The sequence below is a fragment of the Lepidochelys olivacea genome, assembly GCF_965140295.1.
Source record: "Lepidochelys olivacea isolate rLepOli2 genome assembly, chromosome: 7".
In the NCBI taxonomy this organism is placed as follows: Eukaryota; Metazoa; Chordata; order Testudines; family Cheloniidae; genus Lepidochelys; species Lepidochelys olivacea.
The window spans coordinates 31,368,379-31,396,055 of NC_140417.1; the positions used below are offsets into that span (position 1 = coordinate 31,368,379).

The following is a 27,677-nucleotide window of genomic DNA, read 5'->3' on the forward strand; positions in this document are numbered from 1 at the left end:
GGTCTGCTCTAATCCAAGGCGGGTGGGGATAGACAGGCCAGGGGACAATAGCTAACTGCCCCCTTGCAACCTGAACAAATCCACCAGACAAGCGGGGCTCCATTCACCAGCATCCCCTTTAATAAAACACAGACGGGCAAGTGTAACAACGGAAAACAAAGAGAGAGAGCAGCGCGCGAGATTACCATTTACAACCACAGAGACTGCCAGTAGGGAGACGGGGGAGCCACGGGACACCTGTGGGGAGGGAGCAGAGGCAGCTGGCCGGCACCTATTTATACAGGATGTCGTAGTGTCCCGGTCTGTACAGTAGATACACCTTGGGCTCCGAGCCCTCTGGAAAGACGTGGGGGTTAGTGCCTCCACCCTCGCCCCGGTCCATGTACTCCACCAGGATAGACACATTCAGGGCCTGAGCCAGGGCGATGATGTGGATGTGGTCGCTCTCTTTGCACATGGGTTCCACCTCCTGGAAGGAATCAAGTGGGACACCGAGGGTTAGGGAGCCTGCCCTGCCCGACCTGGGGACTTGCCTACGGATGCTACCGACATCCTGCCTCAGGTGGGGCTTGACAGGCCTCCCCTCCTCCAGCAACCTACCTCTGGTTCCTATGCAGATCACAAGTTTGTTGGGTCACAGAGCTCTCCCCGCCTCCTCCTACCTATCGATATGCCAGTTGGCCAGGGCCCCTCGCCCCATTCCGCCCCACAGAGGATCCCCCCAGGGGAATTACCTAGAGATCTAACTGAGATCACAAGTCAGCTGATCTCAGTGACCTCTCTCAATGGACAAGGGACCCCATTCTGGTCCCTCCAGGGAACGAGCTGTGAATCCTACTCAGATCACACATTTATTGGATCTCAACCCCTCTCCCAAGGGCAGGGTAGGCTAGTCTTGTCCTGTACCGTCCCTTCCCATCCTGTCCCCTGCCCCAGGAACCAACTGTGGATGCTACTGAGATCATGAGTCAGCTGGGTTTCAGCACCCCCAACCAATCCTCCTCAGATCACAAGTCGACTGGGTCTCGGCCTTGCTACCCAGAGATCTCCTCGACACAGGGAGAAGTTGGGCTGTAGTTCCCACTCCAAGATGGTTTGGGAGGGACGGGGCACCCCAGTGCAAAATCATGCCATGGATCTTCCACCCCGAAATTCCTCGTGCCCAGTGTGGTGTAAGCATAGGATTTAGAGATGGCGGGGAGAGCAAACTCTGGTTAGACCCTGCTGCCCCTACCTGCTGGCAGAATTCCTTGATGCTGCGGCCTCCCTCGATGAAGTGCTCGAAGAACTTGCTCTCGCGCTGTAGGTAGCCGGAGGTCAGCAGTCTCAGGTACACCACCAGATAGTCAGAGGTGCTCTGATCGTTGAAGGAGGACAGGAGTTCGGAAACCGTGATCTGCTTTTCCACTTGCTCTATCAGGTCCATGAACTGGAGGGGCACGTGAGGGAGGGTGTTAGAGGCAGACCCCTTGCTCCACTGCCCAACCCATGGCTCTCTGAGAGTTAGAATAAACGGGCTGGACTCTGGTCTGTTACAGTGGCATACATGCGCGGTTGAGCTGGTGTCCTCAGCTTGGGGAAACCGAGGGCCTAATTGGAGGGAGGGAAGTGGTTTACATGAAGCTGCCCGGGCAGCCTGTAGGAAATCCAAGAATCAAACTGAGGTCTCACAGGTCCATATCTGCTCTGACCATCCCATCCGATGGCATCTGCTCCCAACCCATGGGGGGAATGTCACTCACCGTGTTATGGAAATCCTCAATCGTGAACTCTGTGAAGCCCTGGGACACCAGGTCCTCCTTGCTTTTGGCAGAGATCTCCTTGAACCTGCATGAGATGAGATGGGGTCAGTATGGGCAGGGGGGAAGGAGGAGGTCATAGAGTTTTTGGCCAGAAGGAACCACCCTATCATCTAGTCAGACCCCCTCAGTCCTCTGTATCACAGGCCACCAACCCCACCTGGCACCCGCATGCTAAATCCAAGCACCAGAATTAGAGCAAAGCATTTTAGCCCAGGGAGAGAACAGGAGAGATTGAGGAGGTGAAACGTGTCATTTAATTTCAGAAAAGGGAACCCACAAAAATGAGGAGATTAGTTAAACAGAAATTAAAGGGGACAGGGCCAAAAGTGAAATCCCTACAACCTGCATGGAAACTTTTTAAAGACACCATAATAGAGGCTCAACTTACATGTATACCCCAAATTAAAAAACATAGTACGAGAACCAAAGAAGTGCCACCATAGCTAAACAACAACATAAAAGAAGCAGTGAGAGGCAAAAGAGCATCCTTTAAAAAGTGGAAGTTAAATCCTACTGAGGAGGATAGAAAGGAGCATAAACTCTGGCAAATGAAGTCTAAAAATATCATTAGGAAAGACAAAAAAGAATTTGAAGAACAGCTAGCCAAAGACTCAACAAGTACTAGCCAAAATAAAAAAGCAGGTACATCAGAAGCAGGAAGCCAACCAATTGGGCCACTGGACGATCGAGATGCTAAAGGAGTATTCAAGGACAACAAGGCCATGGCGGAGAAAGTAAATGAATTCTTGGCATTGGTCTTCAGGGCTGAGGATGTGAGGGAGATTCCCAAATCTGAGCCATTCTTTTTAGATGACAAAACTGAGGAACTGTCCCAGATTGAGGTCTCATTAGAGGAGGTTTTGGAACGAACAAAGAGAAACTAAACAGTAATATGTCACCAGGACCAGATGGCATTCACCCAAGAATTCTGAAGGAACTCAAATGTGAAACTGTAGAACTATCTGTTGTATGTAACCTATCAGCTTGTATAGCAGACGACTGGAGGATAATGTGAGGCCAATTTTTTAAGAAGGCTCCAGTGGTGATCTCGGCAATTACAGGCCGGTAAGCCTGACTTCAGGCAAACTGGTTGAAACTATAGTACAGAACAGAATTGTCAGACACACAGATGAACATGATTTGTTGGGGAAGAGTCAACATGGTTTTTGTAAAGGGAGATCATGACTCACCAATCTACTAGAATTCTTTGAGGGGGCTCAACAAGCCTGTGGACAAGGGGGATTCAGTGAATATAGGGTACTTGAATTTGAGGAAAGCTTTTGACAAGGTCCCTCACCAAAGGCTCCTAAACAAAGGAAGCTGTCATGGGATAAGACGGAAGAGATAACCAGTAACAGGTTAAAAGATAGGAAACAAAGGGTAGGAATAAATGGTCAGTTTTCAGAATGGAGAGAGGTAAACAGTGGTGTCCCCCGGGGTCTGTACTGGGACCAGTCCTATTCAACATATTCATAAATGATCTGGAAAAAGGGGTAAACAGTGAGGTGGCAAAATCTCCAGATGATACAAAACTACTCAAGATAGCTAAGTCCAGAGCAGACTGCGAAGAGTTACTGGGTGACTGGGCAACAAAATGGCAGATGAAATTCAATGTTGATAAATGCAAAGTAATGCAAATTGAAAAACATAATCCCAACTCTACATATAAAATTAGGGGTCTAAATTAGATGTTACCACTCAAGAAAGAGCTCTTGGAATCATTCTGGAGGGTTCTCTCAAAACATCTGCTCAATGTCATCGGTGATCCCTTGAGGTCGAGGAAGGATCTCTTTCACAGGTTTTATTTTCCATGGGTCCTTTGGTGACTGACGAGTCCAATCCTTGAGCCACAGGTTTGCTGGCAGACGTTGCAGGTGGTGTTGGAAGACGGTTGGGCCACAATTGCTGCATGACAGTTGTCTTTCCTTTCTTTCTTTTCTGGCATTTTTCTGCGACCAGGGCAAGGCGATTTTCCTCAAAAGTGGATGTTCCCTCTTTGACAAGTCTTCACCAGTTATCCCTATCCTGGGCTGCTCTCCCCCAGTGTGTGGTGTCAATGTCACATCTCTTGATGTTTATCTTGAGGGTGGTCTTTAAATCAGGGGTTCTCATAATCGGGGTCAGGGCCCCCCAGGGGGTGGCAAGGTTATTTTGCAAGCGGTTAGCCTCCACCCCAAACCCCGCTTTGCCTCTAGCATTTATAGTGGTGTTAAATATATTTTAAAGTGTTTTTAATTTATAAAGGGGGTCGCACTCAGCAGCTTGCTATGTGAAAGGGGTCACCAGTACAAAAGTCTGAGAACCACTGCTTTAAAGTGTTTCTTTTGGCCTCCCTGTTTCCTGTCTCCTTTGGTGAGTTGGACGTACCCCAGCAGTTGTTTTAGTAAGCGTACATGAGGCATCGGCACACAGTGCCTGCTCCACCTCAGCTGATGCTGGATAATCAGGGCCTCAACACTGAAGATGTTGGCCTCTGTGAAGACACTGACATTAGTGCGATGATCCTCATCTTCTGAAGAAAGTGCTGGTGTTCCAGGTGTTTTCTGTAGGTCACCCAAGTCTCGTAGAGGAGAGCTGGGATTACCACTGCTTTACAAACGAGTATAAGTCTAGTATGTGTTCTAATGTTGTGATTGTTGAACACCCGGCGAGACAGTCTGCCAAAGGCTAGGCTGGCACAGTGAATTCTGTGCTGAATGTCAACGTCTATGTCTGCCCTCTCTGAGAGATGGCTGCCAAGACAGGTAAAGCAGTCTACATTTTCCAGTTCTTCTTTGACAATGAAGATCTTCCTTGTTGATGATTGACCGGGGACTGGCTGGTGGAGAACTTTTGTTTTGCCGATGTTCAGAGATAGCCCCAGGCTTTTGTAAGCGTCAGAGAAGCAATTAAGGGCTGTTTGCAGATCCTCCTCTGAGTGTGCAACTACAGCACAATCATCGGCATACTGGAGTTCGGTTATTGTTCCCGATATTAGTTTAGTTCTGGCACAGAGACAAGAAAGGTTGAAGAGTTGCAGTCAGTCTGATACTGGATGCCAATGCCCTTTTGTAGATGGTCTTGGGTTAGTATTTTCATAGCTGCTAAGAAAATGGAGAAAAGGGAGGGTGCTGGTACATAGCCTTGTTTTACGCCAGTTCGGATGACAAAAGGGCTCAAAGACAGAGCCACTGCACAGGATGGAGGCAGTCATCTGGTCACGGAGGAGTCTTACAATGGTGATAAATTTGCTTGGGCAGCCAAACTTTTTTGTCTCTGTGCCAAACTTTGACATGATTTTCCAGAGCCTGACAGTTGACAGAGTCGAAGGCTTTGGTCAGATTGATAAAGGCCATATACAACTCCTGGTGGTATTCTTGACATTTTTCCTGGATTTGCGTGGCTGTGAAAATCTTGTGAGTGGTATCCCGTGGTGGTCTGAAGCCACACTGGGACTCTGGAAGTACTTCCTCTGCAAGAGGGAGCAGACGATTCAGTAAGATTTTGGCAAGAAGCTTCCCAGCAATGGAGATATTGGTGAAGATAAAAGGCCAATATCCGCCAAACATCGAGAGCGTGGAGTGCATGTTCTCGAGGGGAGGCGTGTGGTTTGGGGTAGAAGGTCAGGAGGTGCACACACCAGTTGACATGGAATGGTGAGGCCACCTTGGGGAGAAATTTGGAATGGAGGCACAGGGAGACCTTGTCCTTGTGGAAGACAGTGAAAGACATCATGGCCACCAGTTCACTAATGCACTATGCGGAGGTAACAGCTACCAAAAAGATCACCTTCATGGAAAGATGGGTATGGGAGCAGGTGGTGAGTGGTTCAAAGGGCGGCTTGGTGAGGGTGAAAAGCAAGAGGTGAAGGTCCCAGGAAGGAGTAGGCTTCTGGACAGCAGGGAAGGCGTTGAGAAGGCTGCGAAGGAAGTAGGAGGTAGTCTGGTGGGTGAAGATGGAAAACCCATCCAAAGACGGAAGGACAGCACTAAGCGTAGCCAGGTGGATGTGGACGGAGGAGTGGGCGAGGCCTTACTGACCGAGAGAAAGGAGGTAATCCAGGACGACGGGAATGGAGATGGTGTGCAGGCGGTGTTGCACCCAGCCAGTAAAATGGTGCCATTTGGTTCGGTAACATGCTCGAGTGGACGGGAATCGGCTATGGATAAGGATGTCGTGGACAGGGAACGAGCATGCATTGTGTATGCGCGAGCCCATCCAGATAGCAGGCCGGGAGATGGAGAGTGCCTGGGTTGGGATGTCGCAGTTGGCTATTCGCTGGCGTAAGGAGATCCGGGAGACAGATCAGAGGACGAGCGGAGAGATGTAGGAGATCCGTGTCCCAGTACTGGTGAAGCCAGGTGGAGGCAATGAGGAGAAGAGTTGCATGGACGTGCCACACCTCGCGCAGGACCTGGGGGAGCAGGGGAATGGGCAGGAACGCATAGCAGAGGTGAGTGATCCAGGACAGGAGGAGGGCATCGCCCCCGGTAGCCTGCGTGAAGACCTTCGTGAACATGTGGGGGCGGTAGCAGTACTGAAGGGGAGGACCCACAACTGATAGTGGGAATGGCCCACCATGATTTGGAAGAACTTGCAATAAGCGGGGTGGATATCAGTATGGAAGTAGGCGTCCTTCATATTGAGAGCTGCAAACCAGGCTCCACGGGGAAGGGAGGAGAGAACGAGGGGAAGGGTGACCATCCAGAAATGGAATCTGCAGATAAATTTGTTCAAGAGCCGGAAGTCCAGAATAGGGTGACGGCTACCCACTTTCTTTGGCATGAGAAAATAAGGAGAGTAGAAGCCCCAGGCCCGATAGGGATGCAGGACAAGTTCTATGGTGCCCTTCCGCAGGAGGGCATCTGCTCCCTCTCTGAGAAGGTGGCAATGCAAGGAAGTGCCCAGGTGCTACTGGGGTGGACAGCAGGGCAAGAAGGAAAGGAATTCCATAAGGTAGCCCTGGTGGACGATGTCCAGCACCCAGCAGTCGGTGATAATCTGGCCCCAGTTGTGAGCAAAGGAGATGAGGTGACCCGGCAGAGGGAAGGGGGGGGTAGAGGAAGGTTTGCAGGTCTCGAGGAAGGAGTCAGAAGGGTTGCTTGGGAGGACGTTGCGGAAAGGCACATGTGGAAGAAGTAGCTGCAGCAGCAGAGCATGGTCATTGTGAACAGGGCGATGATGGGACGAGTCAGGCAGGCGCTGCGGGTAAGGCTGGTATGTGGAATGGGGACGGGTCAGAAGTTGTTGGCAGTGAGTTGAGGATGGGGTATAAAGGCCCAGCGACCAGAGAGTGGTGTGAGAGTCTTTGAGAGAAAGCAAAGACTCCTCCGTCTTGTCACTGAACAATTTATTGTTTCTCAAATGGAGGGTCCTCCAGGGTGGTCAGAACCTCCTTCGGGAAGCCACTGGACTGGACCCAGGAGTCCCGGCGGGGAACGGCCCTGGATGCCAGGGAGCAGGATGTGGCATCAGCGGCATCAGCCACGGCCTGGAGAGCTACTTTAGCCACCGGCCTGTCCTCGTCCACAAGGTGTTGGAAATCCTGCTGTTTTTCTGGGGGTAGGAAGGCCTGAAAGTCCACCAGCTTAGAGTACAAAAGGAATCGTGCTTGGCCAGATTGGTCTGGTAACTGGCAATACGGAATTCGAGGCCAGCAGAAGAGTAAACCTTGCGGCCCAGCAGGTCCAACTTTTTGGCGGCCTGGTCAGGTGGCATGGAACGGAAATGCTGTTGGTGGGCGTGCTCGGTCACAGCTTGTACCACCAGCGAATAGGGGTGGGGGTGGGTGAAGAGAAAGTCCATGTCCTTCACAGGCACAAAGTAGCGGCGCTCTCTCCATTTCGGGGTAGGAGCACAATAGGCCAGGGTGCACCAAGTGGCTTGGGCTGGCTGCATGTGGGCTATGAGAATAGGGAGGGCAGTGCGGGAGGGTCCAGGGGGTTGCAGGATGTCCAAGAATTGGTTTTGTGGATCCTGGACATCTTCGACAGGCAGGTTGAGGGGTGTAGACATGCACTGAAGCAAGTCCTGGTACTGCATGTGATCAGAGCATCGTCAGGGAACAAAGAGGTGCCCATATTGACTGGAGGGGGCGATGGCGCTGCTGGCGTGGAAACGATCAGAGGCTCCTTGTACACAGAGGAAAGAGCAGTGAGCACTGAAGAAGGGCAGTGATGCAGACAGGGCAGCACGCCTGGGTCACGGTAGGAGTTCCATGCAGTCCAGTAGGGCGACACATAGGGGTCACCAGGCATTGGCAGTGCCCATGGGTAGCAGAACCACGGATCAGCTGGCAGAGCAGACAGCTGATGGTACAGTTGGTGCCGGTGTTCTGGGCTGTAAGACCGGGCAGGCGAGAAGGCAGTGTTCGGTTCTGAGGACCGTTCTGAGGACCACTCAGGGTCCGCAGACGGGTCCAGTAAGGGTGGGGCTGTCAGAGCCAGCAGTGCCAGCAGTATAGGGGGGTGAAGGCCGGGCGATCCGAGAGTTTGTGCAAAGGGTCCGGTGGAGAAAGGCAGAGTGGAACAGCAGGCTGGAGCAGGAGTAGCTCATCCACGGCAGACAGAAAGTGCCTGAAGGACCGGAGCGTGGAGGTGAGCCAGTATATAGCAGCCTGAGTTTAGCCGTCGGTGTAAGAGGGGACAGACAGCCCAATGTGCGTGGGTCCGGGCACGCAAGTTTGGACGATCCTGGTGGGGTAGAAGGAGCCAGAGATGACGGTGACAGATCAGTCACCGGGGCTGGAGGAGGCACTGCTGGGGCGCGGTGCTTGGACTTATGCTCCGTGCGAGACTTCCTCAGAGCAGGAGCGTCCAGATTGGTGCGTGACTTCTCACCCGATCTGGCACAGCTCGGGGAGGCAACACTGCGCTTGGAGACGGTCCCCGTCGGGGAGCTGCCTTTATGCCCATGAGCGTGCTTCTAGTGTGCACGGTGGGCTTTAGCCAAATGGAACAGTGCCACCAGTGCCAGGTAGGAAGGGCCCCAGGACGTCCTGGCCGCTGGATCCGATTGCACATGGGGGCACACAGCCTCCTCCATAAAGAATTTGCGGAAGCGAAGTTTTCTGGTTTCCCAGGTACGAGGTGGGAACGAGCGACAGATGGAGCAGCGGGTGGCGATATGAGTGTCACCAAGACAGCAGAGACAGTGTTGGTTCTCGTCTCTCATGGAGAAGGAGTGCGGGCAGAAAGCACAGTATTTAAAACCAGCTTGCCGGGGCATACTCCCGGGCCAGGAAGAAGCCCCCAGAGGTGAGAAAGTCCAATGGAAACCTAAGTAACTAGCAGCTAACTAATAAACGGACAACAAAGTACTAAGAACTACAGAAAAACTATATACAATTAACAGAGAGCAGTTCTCTTAGCGAGCTATGAACACTGGGGAACAGGGGTTCCGACTCTACCCGTGCGGCAGTAAGAGAGAACTGGAGCGGCGTCGACACGCACAGCCCCTTAAAGCCTCGGATCCGCCATGCAGTCAACACACTACACACGTGCAGGTCAACGGACCCTACTATGAACAGTTCCGGCTTCAGCACATGCACACGCACGTCTGAAATCCACGTAAGGACCATCACTCAAAGAAGAACTGGGAATTGAACCCAGGAGTGCTGATCCAGTGCCGTAAATAAGATCTGAATAATTAGCATTTGTTTCAAACCCAAAAGCGGTGGAGGATCCTTACGGTCTAAGGAGTGTCCTCAATTTGAGGAAGATGCCATGCAGCCGGAGCTCTGACTTGGCAGGAGTCACACGCTGAGGCCTTTCCAATCACCCAGCCTGCCCTCCAGGATAGAAGCGGCAATACACCCGTGCCAGGCTAATAATCCCCCCTAGCTCTTATATGGCGCTTTTCACTGTCATATCATCATCCCCATTTTACAGATGGGGACACTGAGGCCCAGAGAGGGAAGGGACTTGCCCAAGGTCACCCTGGAAACCAGCAGCAGAGCTGGGAATAAACCCCAGGTCTCCCTCCTCTTAGCCCAGCACTCTCCCCTTGCTAGGCCGCACGGTCTCCCACTGCCCTCCCACCACACCGACCCCCTTGTTGTGGGGGATGGTGGACTCCGGTCTCCAACAGGGCCCCACCCTACCGTTGCAGTTCCTTGCTGTCCTCCAGTAGGGCCTCCAGATGCGAGAAGCCAAACGCCCGGTAGAAGCAGTTGCCGTCGGGCCGCGTCTTTCGGATGTATGAGTATTTTTTGAGCAGGTCCTGTGCGGGGAGGGGGGGAAGGCAAAATTAGTCTCTCCTAGGGAAAGGGACTGGGAGGTTAGTGGCCGACAGTGCCACATAAATACTAAGCATTATTACACCTCCTGCTCCTGCCAAAGCCTGGTGGGGAAGGCTTAGAATTCAGCGGATGGGGAGCAGACAACTTAGAGAGGGGAGTCTGAGGGACAATGCTAAGGAGGGGCGACTGTGTGGCCAGGGAAGGCCAGGATTTTCAAGGGGTGGTGGTGGTGAACCTAGAGATAAACTGAGGAGCAGCCGGGGGGGGGGGGGGAGGGAGGGAGAGGCCAAGATTGAGGGGCTGGGACGGAGAGCTCGAGGGGAGGCTGGGGGACTATGGAGGGAGAGAGGTCTGGGATTTAGGTGTCAGGGTGAAGCAGGCTGGGGCCTGCAATTAGGAGATGGGGGAGCCAGGAGGAGCACGGGACCTAGGGAGATCAGACAGGGAGACTAAGGAGGAAAGGGCCTGGAATCGAGAGGCTTGGATTGGGGGGGAAGGTCCTAGAGCAGGGAGGGCCTGGCTGGTACCTACCTTGATCTTTTGTTGATAGATGTGATCATCCTCCGCGTACTCCTTGTACAGAACTGACAGCTCCAGTCTGTCCGACACCAGGGGGTTCTGGACGGCGATCTGGAAGGACAACGGGAGGTACTGTGACACTAGCAGGGGGGAAGCGGTGGCCATGGCTCCCAAACCTCGCTATGGAGGCACCTCGAGCTAACAGACACCCAGGGCCTGCAGAAGGAGACCTGGAGCTGGCTGCAGTGCCTCCTGGGAACTGTAGTCTGGCTACCTCATCCCCCCATCCCCCTCCATAGGCCAGGGGACCTCACTGAACTATATCTACCATGCTCTGCCTTCACCCTCTCGCCAAGCCACTGCCATGCCTCTTGGGAACTGTAGTCCAGGTGGCTCATGCACCTAATTCTCCACTATAACTAGGGCCCTACCGAATTCACAGTCCATTAATTTCATGATTTCAGCTATTTAAATCTGAAATTTTACGTTCAAATGTTGTAAATGTAAGGGTTCACACCCAAAAAGGAGTTGTGCGTGTGTGTGTGTGGGGGGGGGGGGTTGCAAGGTTATTATGGGGGCAGGGGGTTGCAGTACTGCTACCCTTACTTCTGCTCTGCTGCTGCCGGCAGCGCTGCCTTCAGAGCTGGGCAGCTGGAGAGCGGCAGCTGCTGGGCAGGAGCCCAGCTCTGAAGGCAGAACTGCCGCCAGCAGCAGCGCAGAAGTACGGATGGCCTGGTATGGTATTGCCACCCTTACTTCTGCGCTGCCGCCTGCAGAGCTGGGTGCCTGGCCAACAGATGCTGCTCTCCGGCCACTCAGCTCTGAAGGCAGTGCAGAAGTAAGGTTGGCAATACTACACTGCCCCCCAAAATAACCTTGTGACCCCCCCCGCCACTCCCTTTTGGGTCAGGACCTCCAATTTGAGAAACACTGGTCTCCCCACTGAAATCTGTATAGTATAGGGTAAAAGCACACAAAAGACCAGATTTCATGGGAGGAGAGACCAGATTTCACGGTCTGTGACGCATTTTTCATGGCTGTGAATTTGGTAGGGCCCTATCACCCAGACTTCCTGGTTGACACAGACCTCCCACAAGGGCCCACAGTCCCCCATCTAAGCAAGAGAATGCGACAGCATCACGGTGCGATGGTGCATCACGGGGGACGTAGTCCAGCTGGAAAGCCCAGCCATAGAGGAGAATGGGAGCACAAGGCACCTGAACTCCAACTCCCATGAGGCACTGCAGCAGCATTTCAGAATCAAAACATTTGGACATTCAGGTTGGGATTTTTTCACAGAAAAATCCCCCCCCACACACATTTTTCCCAGGGAAGAGGGAGTTACTTACCTGTCGCTGGAGGTTCTCGGAGATGTGTGGTCCCTATCTGTATTCCACTGAGGGTTACGCATGCGCCACGCGTCCGGAGCCAGAGATTTTGGAAGTAGTTGTGTCTGTTGGTCTGCGTGTGCCCCTTTGCCTCGCACCTCATGGTTTCACCCGAGACGATAAAGGGTGGGGCGGACCAACCGCCTCTCCAGTTCCTTCTGCACCGCAAATCAAACAGGTCCGCAGCAGAGGGGGAAGCAGGATGGGAAGTGGAATACAGATAGGGACCTGTGACAGGGTGCTGGGCAGGAACTCCTGAGCCAGCCCTCTGTCACACCAGCTCCAATTAAGGGAGGTAAATTGGAACTGGCTAGAGAAACCTGCACCTGATTGGCGAATGGGAAACAGCTGCCAGCCTAATTAGCCTGGGGCTACATACAGGCCCAGAGGAAGGAAGCAAGCAGGGAGCCAGAGAGTGGAAGGACAGCGGTAGCCCTTCCCTCCTGGGTGCAGAAGCGGAAAAGTCCGTAAGGCTGGAAACCCAAGCTGTATGTGGTGGGAAGGCGGTGGGAGCACATGCTATAAATAAACTGCACCGTTATTGCTGAGCTCCGGGGTCTCTGAGTGGTTTGTGAATGCAGCAGACAGGAGCAAAGGGGGCCCTGCTACACCCTACTACAGGACCACACCTCTCGAAGAACCCTCAGTTACAGGTAAGTAACCTCCCCTTCTTCTTTGAGTGATGGTCCCTATTGTATTCCACGGAGGGTGATTAACAAGCAGTACCTAATTCAGAAGAGGGTGCAAGGGAGGGGGGGAATGGCTGAACAGAGGACAGCCATGAAGAACAAGGCATCCATCACAGAATTTTGTATTGCGTAATGTACAGCAAAGGTATGTCATCCTCAATGCCACGTGGCCACCCTAAATATGTCTGAAAGCAGTACGTCATGAAGGGCAGCCACAGTCGATGCTGGAGCTCTTGCAGAATGGGCTGTCACCCCGAAGAGTGGGAGGCAGTCCCGATAACAGAGAGTAATGTACCCTGAAATCCACTGTGTGGAGATCGCCTGCCCCTTAAGTCTTTCAGCTATTGCAACAGTCTGGGGACTTCCGGAATGGTCTCGTCCTCGGCAGGTAATAGGCCGGGGCCTCGCGGACATCGAGTGAGCACAGGCACTGTTCCTCTGCTGAGGCGTATGGCTTCGGAAAGAAAGCAGGTAAGTGTATGGGTTGGTTGAGATGAAAGTAGGATACAACTTTTGGCAGAAACTTGGGATGCAGACGCACGGAAACTTTGTCCTTACGGAACGTGGTGAAAGGGGGTCTGCCATCATAGCCCCAGTGCGCCTATCCTTCTCGCAGAAGGAATAGCTACCAGGAAGATGACCTTCATGGAAAGGAGGGACAGGGAGCAGGAAGCTAGTGGTTCGAAGGGTGACTTCATTAATGTTGAGCGAACAAGGTTGAGGTCCCATTGGGGAGCTATAAGTTGAATGGGTGGGAAGATTCTGAGGAGGCCCTTCCAAAACATGGCAGTCAATGGATGTGTACATATGGACTGCCCTTCCACAGTAGGGTGGAAGCCACTGACAACTGCTATGTGGATCTTAATGGAATTGAGTAGGCAAAGCGCTTCCACTTGGCCTGATAGGAACGCCCTGTCGACTCCTTCCTTCTGCTCAAAGGGATGTCTTGTACTGCCGACAAACATTCCCATTCTAGCAAAGATGCCTACCCAAAAATTAAGCTCTGAGGTGAAACATCTTCAGAACAGGATGCCTGATCCTGCCGCCATTCTGTGAATGCAGTTCTGGGAAAGCTGGGAGGAGAAACGGAGGACGAGCTGACATGTGGAGGAGCTGTGGAAACCAGAGCTGGCGTGGCCAGAACAGGGCCATCTGAATAACCATTGCCTTCTCCCGCCTGATAACGTGGAGGACTCATGGCAGGAGTGTTAGAAGGGGAAACGCGCAAGTTATCTGGTCTGACCAGCAGAGGACAAGGTCATCACTCTGGGAATGGGCGCCAAGCCTCCCCCCATCCCCTGGAGCAGTACATGGTGCACTTGGTGTTGGCATGGAAGACAAAGAGATCCATGGTCAGAATCCCACATTGGCTGAAAATCATAGAATCGTAGGACTGGAAGGGACCTCAAGAGGTCATCTAGTCCAGTGCCCTGCACGCAAGGCAGGACTAAGTATTATCTAGACCAGTGCTTCTCACGCTATCTGATGTGGAGGACCGGCAATTTTTTTTTCCAATGTGCGCACAGACTGGCAGCCGATGGCTCGCGGACTGGCACCAGTCCGCGGACCACCACTTTGAGTAGCACTGATCTAGACCATCCCTGACAGGTGTTTGTCTAATCTGCTCTTAAAAATCTCCAATGACAGAGATTCCACAACTTCCCTAGGCAATTTATTCCAGTGCTTAACCATCCTGACAGTTAGGAAGTTTTTCCTAATGTCCAACCTTATCTGCCCTTGCTGCAATTAAAGCCCATTGCTTGTTGTCCAAACCTCAAAGATTAAGGAGAACAATTTTTCTCCGTCCTCCTTGTAACAACCTTTAATGTACTTGAAAATATTTATGTCCCCTCTCAGTCTTCTCTTCTCCAGACTTAACCAACCCAATTTTTTCAATCTTCCCTCATAGGTCATGTTTTCTAGACCTGTAATAATTTTTGTCGCTCTTCTCTGGACTCTCTCCAATTTGTCCACATCCTTCCTGAAATGTGGTGCCCAGAACTGGACACAATACTCCAGCTGAGGCCATATCAGTGCAGAGTAGAGAGGAAGAATTACTTCTCAAGTCTTGTTTACAACACTCCTGCTAATACATCCCAGAATGATGTTTGCTTTTTTTGCAACATATTACACTGCTGACTCCTGTTTAACTTGTGAACCACTACAGCTCCCAGATCCCTTTCTGCAGTACTTCTTCGTAGGCAGCCATTTCCCATTTTGTAGGTGTGCAACTGATTGTTCCTTCCAAAGTGGAGTACTTTGCATTTGTCCTTACTGAATTACATTCTATTTACTTCAGATCATTTCTCCAGTTTGTCCAGATCATTTTGAATTTTAATCCTATTCTCTAAAGCACTTGCAACCCCTCCCAGCTTGGTATCACCCACAAACTTTATAAATGTACTCTCTATGCCGTTATCTAAATCATTGATGAAGATATTGAACAGAACCGGACCCAGAACTGATCCCTGTGGAACCCCACTCGATATGCCCTTCCAGTCAGAACGTTGTTGACCACAGTGTCGTGAAGCTCCCATTTGTGATCGGCCATAAATGTCCTGCTGAGAGAGTCTACAATCATGTTCTGAGCCCCTGGAAGATAGGCTGCCGACAATAGGATCTTGTGGGCAATGTACCAATCCCATAAACAAACCGCTTCTGCAGAGAGTGTAGTCGACCTCATGACCTCTTGCTTGTTGATGTAATAAATAATGGTGATGTTGTCGGATATGATGAGAACACGATGGAAGTAAATGGATGGAAGAAATGCGCGACACACTTACCGTAATGCCCGAAGCGCCATGATGTTGATGTGTATTCTGGATTCCCAAGGGGTCTAGGTCCCTTGCATCATGTGCTCCCCGACGTGGGCACCCCCTCCGGAGAGTTATGCGTCCATGATGATTGTCATGTCCAACGAAGATGAGAGGAATGGCATCCCAGCGCAGACCTGTCTCAGGTACATCCACCACTGGAACAAGGAGAGCACCTTGGGAGGCACTAATACCACGGACTTTCTGTTGTATTCTGTCGGCGACTAGATTTTTTGGAGCCACAGCTGAAGTCAGCTAAATCGGAGGTGAGCCAAGGCGGTGATGTATGTGCAGGCTGCCACGTGGCCAAGGAGGGATAGGCAAGTCCTGACAGAACAGAAGGACCATTGACTACTTGGGTGATGAGTTCCTGTAGGGTCTGGAACCTGTCCACGGTAAGTAGGCTTGTGCCGAGACTGAGTCGATGGAGCCCCTATGAAATGCAGGGATTGCCTGGGAACCAAAGTTGGTTTTTCGACATTTACGCTTACCCCCCAGGGAAGAAAGTAGTCTGAGTGTGACGAAGTGGGACTGTTCTTAATGTTTCCTCTTAATACTGTAGGTGTGCCTCAGTTTCCCCTACGCATTTATTAAGTCTCTAGGTGGTGGGATAAGGGGGTGTAATTGTTGCAGAGCAAAGGGCCAGTGTATATAAATGGCCGACACTCTGTCTCTTGGCAACTGATGGCCTGGGCCCTTCACCCCTGCAAGGTTATAGCTAAAGATTGGAGAACAAAGGAATCAGATGACCTCCTGGCCCGGGAAAGGGACAAAGCCCAGAGGAGGAGGGGGTGGAGGGTGAGTCAGTTGGGGGCTGGCTGGGGATGTGGAGTGAAGTGCAGACTGGCTCACTGCCCCCCAAAATGGACCTGGCTGAGGGGTCCTGTTCTCTGTACCTACAAGCTCTGTTTTAGACTGTGTTCCTGTCATCTAATAAATCTTCTGTTTTACTGGCTGGCTGAGAGTCACGTCTGACTGCGAAGTTGGGGTGCAGGACCCTCTGGCTTCCCCAGGACCCCGCCTGGGCGGACTCACTGTGGGAAGCGCATGAAGTGGCAGAGGATGCTGAATGCTCCGAGGTCAGACCCAGGAAGGTAGAAGCCGTGTGAGCTTTTTGCCCTGCAGACAGTCTGCTCACAGAGAGGAGACTTCACCAGAGTCCTGACTGGCTTCGTAAGGAGCAGTTCCACAGCATTGCCCGAGAACTCCGTGACACCGAGTAACATGGAGGTTGAGGTTCAACCCTCGTCCCTGGATCGCGCTGCTACCAGCCAGTTATCGAAACAGGGAAATATAAGGACCTCGTGACACCAGTGGTGGGCCACTATGACAGAGAGAATTTTGGTGAAGACCTGTGAAGCAGTGGTGAGTCCAAACGGTAGGACTCCGTATTGGAAGTGTTAAGGGCCTACTGTGAATATCGAGAATCTCCCCATCTATGCAAAAATAGGTGCCCTGCATAACGAGAGCCATAAACCACATGCCTCTTTCTACAGATGATATGATGGCTGCTAAGGTGACCATACGGAACTTTGGCTTGCATATAAAGCAATTATGACGTCGGAGGTCCAGGATTGGTCTCCACCAATCTCGGGTACTAGAAAATAAGTGGAATAGAACCCGGTACCCTGATAGTCCGGAGGAACATGCTCTATCACTCCCCTTTGAAGTAGGGAGTTGACCTCTAGAGCGAGGATGCTGTAATGAGAGTGGTCCCTGAGGAGGGGCCAAGTCGGGGGTGAGGTAGTGTCATGAACTCAATCTTATAGCCATGTTGAATGACATCCAGGACGCACTTGTCCATTATTGTCGCACTGGTAAAAAATGTCCACCCAGCAGAAAAGGAAGGCAAGTGGCTGGACCTTATGGGTCACAAGGTCTTCTTGTGGGCTAGCCTCCAATTTCAGATCTTGAACTACCAGGCCTTATTGGCCAAATATGACTTTCTCAACTGAAAATAAAGTCCTTGAATTTACTGTAGTTGCCACCCAGAAGGGCCAGCCACTTGCCTGCCTTGTCCACCAGGGGGGCGCATGAGTGCTGCTGCCTGGCCTGCTCAATTGCCACTTGGATCCTGAGGGAATTGGGTGGGGGTGAGAGAACAGAAACTCAGACCCCTTAGCTGGCACCCTTGAGGGTAGGAGCATCAGTGTCTGGGGTATGCCAAATGGTATGAGCCAGCTGAAGAATGGTATCATTGATTGGTAGAGCAACCCTGGTCTGTACCGAGACCTGAATGTCGGTACCGAGGCCTGAAGGCTGTCCCGAAGCTGATGCTGTTTGTCCTATACTTCCCTCCAGTGGTATATGAAGAATCTGTGTAGGAGGTCCTGGAACTGGTGAAAATCATCTGGGGGTCGGGGGGAGCCAAGGTCACTGTTGTGTCTGGAGAAGACGACAGAAATCGTTCCTGTTCCGGCGGTACCAGACTGAACGGCTCATCCTCCAAAACCAGTTCCAAACATCTGCTCAAGGATGCCCAAAGCAGGGATGGGGTGAATCCTCTCTTGCTGAATGGGAAGGCTCTGAAGGTGGATATTGAGGCCAGGGTCCCCAGTATGGCCAAAGGATGGATCCAGCAGATGCTGCTGAGGGCCTCATGGCGCGGGATATCAGTGGTTTCTCTGCTGGGGTAGAGGAGGGTACTGCCACTAAGTTGGTAGACCCTTAGGGTACTTGTAGCGGTGTTAGGAGATGGACAGCCCCTGCACTCCACCCAAATCCTCCAACAAGGAAAACTCAGATCCTGGTTCGAATGCCGGTAACATCGGAACCGGTGGAACCATGTAAGCTGTAGGGGAACGGGTGGAAGCACAACTCAACTGAGATACGTCCTGGGTTGGAGATCGTACCTCCATAGGCTCAGACTGTAAAGGAAGGTGTGGAGACCTCATTTCTTCCAGAGCAAAGAGTTCATGAGGCCCAGGCACTGTCTCCAATCTCCCCGGTGTTAATGGCATGCGCTCCGCATCCGGAACTGGAGCTGGAGCAGAGGACTGTTTCGAAATTGATGGTTCTGTTGACTTAGAGGTGGCTGATTTGGAAGGTGTGCACAGTAACTGGCGGATCCACCAGTCTGTGAGATTTCTTGTCATGCTTGTGAGCCTTCGAATGCACCACTTCTCCGTGGCTGGAACTCGTGGAAGGCGCATTGCCCTTCTTGGGGCTGGAACAAGACTGACTGCCATGCTTATGCGCATGCTTTCTTGCCAACTAGGCTCCGGCATGGGGTCCGTAGTACTGGTACTGGCAGAACCGGACTCAATCTCTGCAGTTGGAGGCGCACCCCTGGGTTTCTCAGGATGATGTATGGGGCCGGGGAGGTTCCCTGGCCTGGATCCGACCGCGGCCTCATGGCAACTTCCATGATGTGCTTCTTGAGGCAGAGAGCCTGGCCTTCTTGGGTATGGCCTGGGAAGGACAGGCAGATACTGCACCTGGATGAAACGTGGGCTTCTCCCAAGCATCAGACCAGCACTGGTGCTCATCGCTGACCAAGAACAAACGTGGGCAGGAGACGCAGATCTTGAACCCTGGAGTCTTTGGCATAATCCAGTACCCGGATGTGGGTGCTGGATTGGGTGGGAGGGACTGGTAACAGATTCCCCAAAGACTCTTATATCCTAAGAATTACTACTAAATGCTAAACTGCAGTAAAAAAAAGAAAGACTAAAACTATGTACAATTCAAATCCTTTTTATTTTTAAGTGTGTCAGACACAAGAGGACACTAGTAGCTCTGACTTGGACCATGCGGCGGTGAGGAGGAACTGGAGACGCGGTCGGTCTGCCCTGCCCTTTGTCACCTTGGACGAAGCCATGAGGCAAGGTGAGGGCGCATGTGCAGAACTACAGACACGAATACTTTCAAGACCTCTGGGCGCACGACGCAAGCGTAAACCCGCCCCGGACTACAGCAGGAACCATCACTCAAAGAAGCAGCTGCTGCTTTTTGCAGAAAAATCTGCTGTCAGAACCCTGATTCTTTTTGGAAGAGCATTTTGATGGAAAATTTTCAACCAGTCCTCATGAGCCCCTCATACCATTACACAGTGCCCCCATGTTGCCTAGCACCCTTGGACCAGGAGCCCCAACACTGCCTCCTTTAGCCCCCAGGGGACCACCCCCCAGCCTGCCTCTTCCTCCCACCTCTGCCCCTGGAGGCCCTGACACACACACTCCCAGCACCATCTATTCCCACGCCACACCAAGCCTAAGTCCACCTCAAGAGTCTCAACCACCCCCTACTGCCCTCCCCTAGATAGGATCCCAGGCCCCAGGAGTCCTGACATCCGTACCCATGCTCCCAGTTTGCTGTTGAGCCAAAGGATGGAGCTGGGGTGAAGGACGGCTGCGTCCTCATAGATTAGCGGTGGGAGCAGTTTGCCCTCAGCTGAGCGGTTGCAGGTTAGGGGGAACATGACTGAGGCTACATGCAGCCCCTGTGGGAGAGATTTGAGGGGTTAGCACAGGGAGGGCAGCGGCCAGGTACCAAAACCCCAACATCCCAGAGGCTGGAGATGGAAAGTGAAACTATCAGAAACTGTGAAGGGAGAGCAAGGACACAAAGGCCCCACTGAGATCCACTCGCTGACCCATCTCGGATCTGGCAGACTACTTTTCCCTGCACCCAAAGACCCTCTGAAGCCTCACCTCCTGCTGGATGCGATCCTGCTGAGCCATGATGGCTTCATCGTATGCCAAACAGTTAACTCCTGGAAGAGAAAAAGAGATGGAATTAGATGCTTATCCCACGCCAGCTGCACCCCCGCCAGTTCAGACCCCCGTGGGCTCCAGTCTCAAATGTCACCCCCCACACCTTAGGGGTCACCATCCTGCCATAAAGATGAGTTCCCCAAGGTTCAGTCTCAATTGACCTTTGCTCCCATCACCCTTCCCCCATGCTGCAATGCCAACACTGCCCGAGACAGAACTCCATCCGCACAGCTGGAGGGGGAAGACTAGTCCTTCGGGTCAGGTCACTGGGCTGAGACTCAGGAGATGTGGGTTCAGTTTCTGGCTCCATCATAGCATTTGAGCGAGTTCTTTCATCTCTGTGGGCCTCCAGCTTCTCCCTCTGCAAAATGGGCTAATGAGCCTTCCTCTGCTATTTAGGCTGTGAGCTCTTTGGGGACTCTCTCTCTTGCTAGATGTCTGTGCAGCAGCCAGCATGATGGTTCCCTGATCTCAGTCAGGGGAGGTGGGAGGGGTCCTGTCTAGCTCCCGGCCCAGTAGGTCCTCCTCCCTCAGTATTGGTTAGGGAAGCCGGCACAGCGCCTGGCTCAATGGAGTCCCCGATCTAGGTCAGAGATCAATTTGTGCATCGTATTGCCAAAATGAGCCATTTCCCTTCTAGGGTTAATTTTCGAGTTCGGCCAGCAAATATTCTCCCGGGAGAAGGTAGAGCAAACGGAATAACCCCAACACAAGGAAGACAACGCTGACCCGGAAGCTGAGACACCAAACAGGGCTTGCTTTACAGATTCCTTCTGTAACACAGATACTCTTCTTGTTCAGTAAGAAGTGTAGCTGTAACTAATCAATGCATCTTCTGTGTGCAGCTCCAGCCAGTGGCCTCGGCAGAGGTCAGAATTGGTCTTTTTAAGCTCAACTCATTACAGGCACAAGTAGCTCTTTAGCAGACAGAAACTGAAGCTATTGTTTGTAAATACCATTAGGCAAATCCATGATGCTTTTGCTACAACATGCATTGCAGATATTAAGGCGGCACCGTCAGCTTCTAAATGGCCACACTTCTGTCCACAAAAGTTGGCACAACTAGCAGCTAAGATTTGCGGGTCTTGTTGATGCACAAAAGTTGTGTTGCTTTAACTAAAGGAATTGATTTTTAACCGTCCCAGGGATTAAGCATTGTCACAAACTCCCCAGCCAAGCGATGGATTCTCCATCTCAACACCGGTGGCCTTTCTGAAAGAGGCTTGAGTCAGCTATAAGCAAATGGGCTAAATACAGGGGGAAGCGGGTGAAATGCCCGGGCCTGTTCTATACAGCTCAGACTAGAGGATCTCATGGTCCCTTCGGGCCTTGCACTCTATGAATCACTAACTACACCGGTATAGCTAGAGCAGCACAACCGCTAGTGTGGATGCAGTTATACCCACTATACAGGTGCTTTACACTTTATTCCTGGACAGAGGACTGGAGGGACCTCTTGGGTCATGGCCTCCAGGCCCTGCTAGCGCAGGCAGCCCCATCTGAAACGTATCCAGCTCCATCTTCAAACTAGTTGGGGTGTTTGCTCCCCACTGCTCCTATGGGGAGGCCGTTCCAGAACCTTCCTCCTCTGATGGGTGGAAACCTTCTTCCCATTGCCAGCCCCCATCGATTCCTGGCCAGTTAACCCCATCTGCTCTTGTGCCAACACTGTCCTTTAGCTTCAGTAGTTCTTCTCCCTCCCAGGGGTTAACCCCCCGGTGCATTCATGGAGTACAAACAGATCCTCCCTCAGCCTTCGTTTGGTCAGGTTAAACAACGGAACTGTAAAAATCACAGAAATTGCAGGGGGATTTGAGAGCAAAGCTGGATTAGAGCCCCTGGGCCTCAAGCAAATGATCCCCTGTCCTAGCCTGAAAATCTATGAATAATAAACCACAACAGTGTGATAGCTGAAATTATATCAACTCATTGAGCCACATACTTAGCTTGTGTAAATGGCCCTAGCTCAGCACAAGTCCCTAGAGCTATAGGTGGGGATCTGGCCCATTGAAACCACTCTCCCGTCCTCCCTCTACAATCTCCTCTATATCCAGCGACACGAAATCACCCCTCTTTTATGGGGAAACCAAGGAGTAATAATTTTGAGCAAGGCTTAGAACCCAGGAGTCCTACTGAGCTTCACCTCAAACAAATCTCCCAAAGACGACTAACTTTCGGGTGTAAACAGCCTCCTGTTTATCACTGCTACCCGTCTGCCATTCAGTGCTGTCTGGCTTAGTTCAAAGACAGAGACGAGCTTTGCCAGCTCTGCAGGAAGATGAGAAAGCAATTTGGGCCCGTTCCATTGCATACATCACTGGTAAACGGGAGTCCCCAAGTCTGACTCCCAGCCCAACGGCATGCATCCCTGCTAATGCAGTACAGATCCCCTCTCTTGCTCTGCAGAGGCCACATAACACAAGGTGGAAAGAACCACATGGGGTGCACATGTCCCCATTTTCCTCAGCCTACTGAGGAAGAACCGGGATACCCCACAACAAGAGTCTTCCCCAGAGCAGATCCAGACGGACCACAGCCCTATTTATCAACAGAACCATCTGGATAAGAGTCCAGAACTTTTCTTGTTGACGTGAACCGGAACTGACTCTACTGGGGACATCGCAACCAAAATAGCCTTTATTCTGCATCACAAACAGAATTTAAACTGTGTTTATCGGTAATACTCCAGGGGCAGGGACTGTTCTTAAAGGGGACAAAGCAGATTGGGAAGCTACTGGAGAGGGAGGGAGTCTGTTTTCTTCACTCCAAGCCACCCCAGATGCCCCTCATTATGCAGAGCCATCGCTTTTTCTAACAGTCCCCCTGCCACCTTCAAACAAACAATTAAGACATTATTTATTGCTTTCAGTTAGGGATGGCCCAAGCAAGGTTTTAAGTGAAACCATCTGGGATGCTTGATGGGAGTGGGGGGATGTGGGGTGCTGGATTTTGAGGAGGGAGGGGGTAATCAGAGGGTATTGGGAGCTGGGTTAAGGGAAGGACATGCTGATGTGAGCTTTAGGACTCCCTTGCAACAGGTGATTTGGTTTGGAGGTTCTTCCCCCCACATCAGGTTTCCTAATCCTCACCACATAGCAGTAAGAGACGTGTGACCAAGTGGAGGGAATGTCCTCAGGGGCCCAGAGTGGGATCCTGCCTCACAGGGAAGTCAGGGCTGGGGTGGGCACAGATCCTGCTGATGGGGTGTGGGGCAGGTTGATGTGGACTGCACATAGGTCAGAGTGTGGGGGCTAGGTCTCTAGGCCTCAGGGAACAGATGGTGGGAATCCTGTCCCCCATAGGGTGGTGGTGGGGATGCAGATCATGTCTCTCAGAGAGGTGCTGCAGGGGTTGGGGTGCATACAGCCAGTGAATGAGCAGAGTAGGATGTATATTAAAGTGTAACGAGTGGGGTGGGGATTCTCATTGCCAGAGCTGGGGAGGAATGTGTCTCCAGGGCCCCTGCTGATGGAGGAGCAGGGTAGGGCAGGCTATAGCATGCACTGCAGCAAGACTGGGGAATCCTGTATCACATGGGCAACCTCATCTCTAGGCCTGAGGGAACAGATGGGGCTGGATCCTGCTCCCAGGGATGCTGTGGGTACGATGGGCTGATTGCTACCATTGCAGGAGCTGGGCAGAATGGGTTGGTGCATATTGGGAAGGGGGCATTAGGCCTCAGGACACTTTGTGGAGAGTCCTGTCTTTGGGGTGCAAGGGACTCCCTGTATACTTGGAAGAGGAGGGAGTTGGAAGTAAAGGGGTGACCTTTTCCCTGGGGATTATGTGGGGGGGGCAAGTAGGTATGGGGGGGAAGAGGAGTTTCCCATTCCTGTTGGTTGTGGATGGGGACAGAGAGCAGCTTCCAGGAGACAGGGAGAAGGAGGCAGATCCTGTGCGTGTGGGGGGAGTGGTCTGAGATTTGGAATGAAGGGAGGCCCTTCCTGGAGAGGAAGGGGATCACGGCCCCAGGGGATGCGGGGAGGCAGATCCTGTGTGCATGTGAGGGTTGTGAGACTTAGGGTAAGGGGAGGAGTTTTCTGTGGTGAGAACTGTGGGGTGCAGCTCCTAAGAGGAGGCAGGTGTGTGATTTGGAGCAGGACAATCCTCTCCCACAGGGGGAAAGCATGTGTGGGATTTGGGGAAGAAACCATTTCCCTGAGGTTTGGGGTGAGGGGAGGAGCTCCCTGTGGGGGGAGGCAGGTCCTGGCCCTTGGGGGAAGGTTGGGGGGGGGGGTGATTCCTGTAGAAGAGGAGGGGAAGTGGGCAGATGAGCGAGTCTGGGGAAGGGACCTTTTCTCTGAAGTCTGGGGGAGCCAGTTCTGGGAAGGGGTGCTCTGGGGGGGGGGGGAGGAAGGAGTTTCCTATGGGGGATGCTAGCAAGGGAGGGAAGCAGAGCCAGGATCTGGGGGGCAGAAAAGGAGTTTCCTGTAGGGAGCTGGGCTCCAGGGGAGAGAAACCTGCCCTGGATTCGGGACGAACCTTATCTCTGCGGTCGGGGGCCTGGGGGAGGAACCTTTGCCTGGGGAGGGGAAGCCAGGCCTGGGGGAGAGGTAGAGCTGGGGCTCCTGTCTCTCTAAAGGGGTCCCCGCACCACCCTGTCCCTCCCTCTGTTATAGGGGCAAGGACGCATTCGGGCGGGGCGCTCCGGGGGCCCCTGTCCCTCCCCGCGGGGGGTGGCAGGGCCTTGCCTCGGGCTGCGGGTACTGCCGGGTCCAGGGGGTCCATCTCTCTCCGGGGGCCCGCCCCTCCCCCCTCAGTACCTTATGGGGGCTCCCCGGCCGCCCCTCCCCCCATTACCATCCGTGTCCCCCCCCAGCGGCTCCGGCTTCTGCAGAGGCTCCTCCGCCGCCATCTTTGAGCTGCAGCCCGCACCTAGCAAGCGCTTCCGGGGCACATCGGGCCCCAACGCCGGAAGTGCTTCCTCCGGCCCTAGCAACCGCCCCTAGCAACGTCCCCGCAGCAGCAACTAGACCCTCCCCCTCCCCCAGGCTAGGCCCCCCCAGTGATAGAGCTCGAACGAGGGGTGCGGGCACCATGGTAACAGGGATGACACCCCAAGCATCATAGGCGTGCATAGTGATGTCATTGTGTGACATCACAGCATCCCGCTCAAGCCACTCTTCTGTTCCATTGTGACATAATCATATGAAACCACAGTGACCCCATGCAACCTACCATTGATGTGCCATTGTGATGCCATCATGTAACATCAGGGGCCTCACATCAATCCACCATCTCCTGTCACTATGACACCCTCACATGACATCACAGCAGCTTCGCATCACCCCCATTCTCGTGCCTTTGTGATGTCATAGGGACCTTATGACAATGCACCCTCATGCCATCAAAATGCATCAAAATGCCATTACTGTATCATGACATCATCATTTAACATCACATTGGCCTCATACAAACCCACCTGCAACAGGCTGTGTTTCTATGACATCATGTCCGCCTTGCATTCACTGCCATTAGTGTGTCATTTCACTAGGATGTCATCACGTGACATCTAGCATCAACCCATTATCGCATCATTATGCAACATCTCAATAGGCTCCCTTGACGTGGCTGTCACATCCCTTTGTGAGGTCACTACATGTTATGAGGTCATGGTCTTTACCCCCACTGTCACTGTATCTTTCTCCCTTCAACCCATCATTCCATTACTGTGTGCCATCGCTTCAGCACCATGTGATGATGTCACAAGCACCCCACTACGTGACTGTGACGCTGGCTAGAGGTGCCAGCTTGTTGCCGGCACCCAGTGCCGAGAGGCTGAACAACAGCTTGAGTGGTTCGTTACCCGGTGTGCTACACTCAATAATCACAACGGGGTGGAAAAGCAGAAAAGTTTATTTGAAGCTTCAAATAGGTACAGGGAGATTTGAATCTCAAATCCTGTACACAGAGCAGGAAGTTACACAGGCTTTTATACATCCTTTTCCCCAGCATACTTATCCAATAGCAAGCTGCCCCAAGTATCCATATAGCTAGCCAATCCAGTTCCCAGCTAGTTCCCTGGTTCTCTGTATCATTTGTTAAACTATACATAAAGCTGCTTTATTCAGCATTGTTCTTCCATATCTGCCCTGTGTGGCCTTGCTTAGTTTCAGGCAGTCTGACTCTGCACCATATTGTTGCAGATTCTCAGCATAACTGCTGTGTGTGCCTCCAGGTGGGGGGGCCAAGGACACTTGGGCCTAATACGCAGAGCTACTGCGAGTGCCTCCAAGTGGGGAGGGGGCCAAGGACACCTGGGCCTAGTGCGAGGGGGCTTCATCGACACTTGTGGTCTTCCATCCCCTCGAGTTACCTAGTGGCCATGCCCCAGTGTCCCCAACAAGCTCATGCCAAGATCCCCATGTCTCCACTGAACACTGAGAAATACACGGCTGGAACCAGTCTGGGACACCTGTAGGACTGTATTATTAAAATGGGTATTAGAATTATAAGACTCTGTTTAGATTTTAGCAAAAGGCGTGAAGTCGTGGAAGGCATAAGATGCACTGTCCTAGGGTTGGGGGTTCCACAACCACTGTTCCCAAGAGAAGGAGGCGGGTGGTGGTGGTCGGGGACTCTCTCCTCAGGGGGACTGAGTCATCTATCTGCCGCCCGGATCGGGAAAACCGAGAAGTCTGCTGCTTGCCAGGAGCTAAGATTCGCGATGTGACAGACAGGCTACCGAGACTCATCAAGCCCTCGGATCGCTACCCCTTCCTGCTTCTCCACGTGGGCACCAATGATACTGCCAAGAATGACCTTGAGCGGATCACTGCAGACTACGTGGCTCTGGGAAGAAGAATAAAGGAGTTTGAGGCGCAAGTGGTGTTCTCGTCCATCCTCCCCGTGGAAGGGAAAGGCCTGGGTAGAGACCATCGAATCGTGGAAGTCAACAAATGGCTACACAGATGGTGCCAGAGAGAAGCCTTTGGATTCTTTGACCATGGGATGGTGTTCCAAGAAGAAGGAGTGCTAGGCAGTGACGGGCTCAACCTAAAGAAGAGAGGGAAGAGCATCTTCGCAAGCAGGCTGGCTAACCTAGCGAGGAGGGCTTTAAACTAGGTTCACCGGGGGAAGGAGACCAAAGCCCTGAGGTAAGTGGGGAAGTGGGATACCAGGAGGAAGCACGAGCAGGAGCGCATGAGAGGGGAGGGCTCCTGCCTCATACTGAGAAAGAGGGGCGATCAGCGGGTTATCTCAAGTGCCTTTACACAAATGCATGAACCCTGGGAAACAAGCAGGGAGAACTGGAAGTCCTGGCAAAGTCAAGGAATTATGATGTGATTGGAATAACAGAGACTTGGTGGGATAACTCACATGACTGGAGTACTGTCGTGGATGGATATAAGCTGTTCAGGAAGGACAGGCAGGGCAGAAAAGGTAGGGGAGTTGCACTGTATGTAAGAGAGCAGTATGATTGCTCAGAGCTCAAGTATGAAACTGCAGAAAAACCTGAGCGTCTCTGGATTAAGTTTAGAAGTGTGAGCAACAAGGGTGATGTCGTGGTGGGAGTCTACTATAGACCATCAG

General features: G+C 52.3%; 1 protein-coding gene across 1 annotated transcript; it reads right to left on the reverse strand.

The window, feature by feature from the left end:
- Positions 1–98: 98 nt before the first annotated feature.
- Positions 99–25,043, reverse strand: OTUB1 (OTU deubiquitinase, ubiquitin aldehyde binding 1). The gene is made up of 7 exons (XM_084633696.1): positions 24,945–25,043; positions 20,082–20,143; positions 10,552–10,650; positions 9,883–10,001; positions 1,743–1,827; positions 1,235–1,429; positions 99–469 (listed from the first exon to the last, which is right to left on the reverse strand). Exons 1-7 carry the CDS (start codon positions 24,997–24,999, stop codon positions 272–274), a joined length of 813 nt encoding a protein of 270 aa, XP_084489822.1. The 5' UTR covers positions 25,000–25,043; the 3' UTR covers positions 99–271.
- Positions 25,044–27,677: the final 2,634 nt, after the last annotated feature.

What these genes read in the sequence shown, in the direction of transcription:
- OTUB1 (XM_084633696.1), bottom strand. Translation starts at nt 24,999, where the DNA reads ATGGCGGCGGAGGAGCCTCTGCAGAAGCCGGAGCCGCTGGGGGGGGAC. An exon ending in AGGATCGCATCCAGCAGGAG is followed by an intron (nt 10,651 to 20,081) that starts GTGAGGCTTCAG and finishes TTGTCCTTCCAG; the next exon opens with ATCGCCGTCCAGAACCCCCT. An exon ending in TTGAGGATTTCCATAACACG is followed by an intron (nt 1,430 to 1,742) that starts GTGAGTGACATT and finishes GTGCCCCTCCAG; the next exon opens with TTCATGGACCTGATAGAGCA.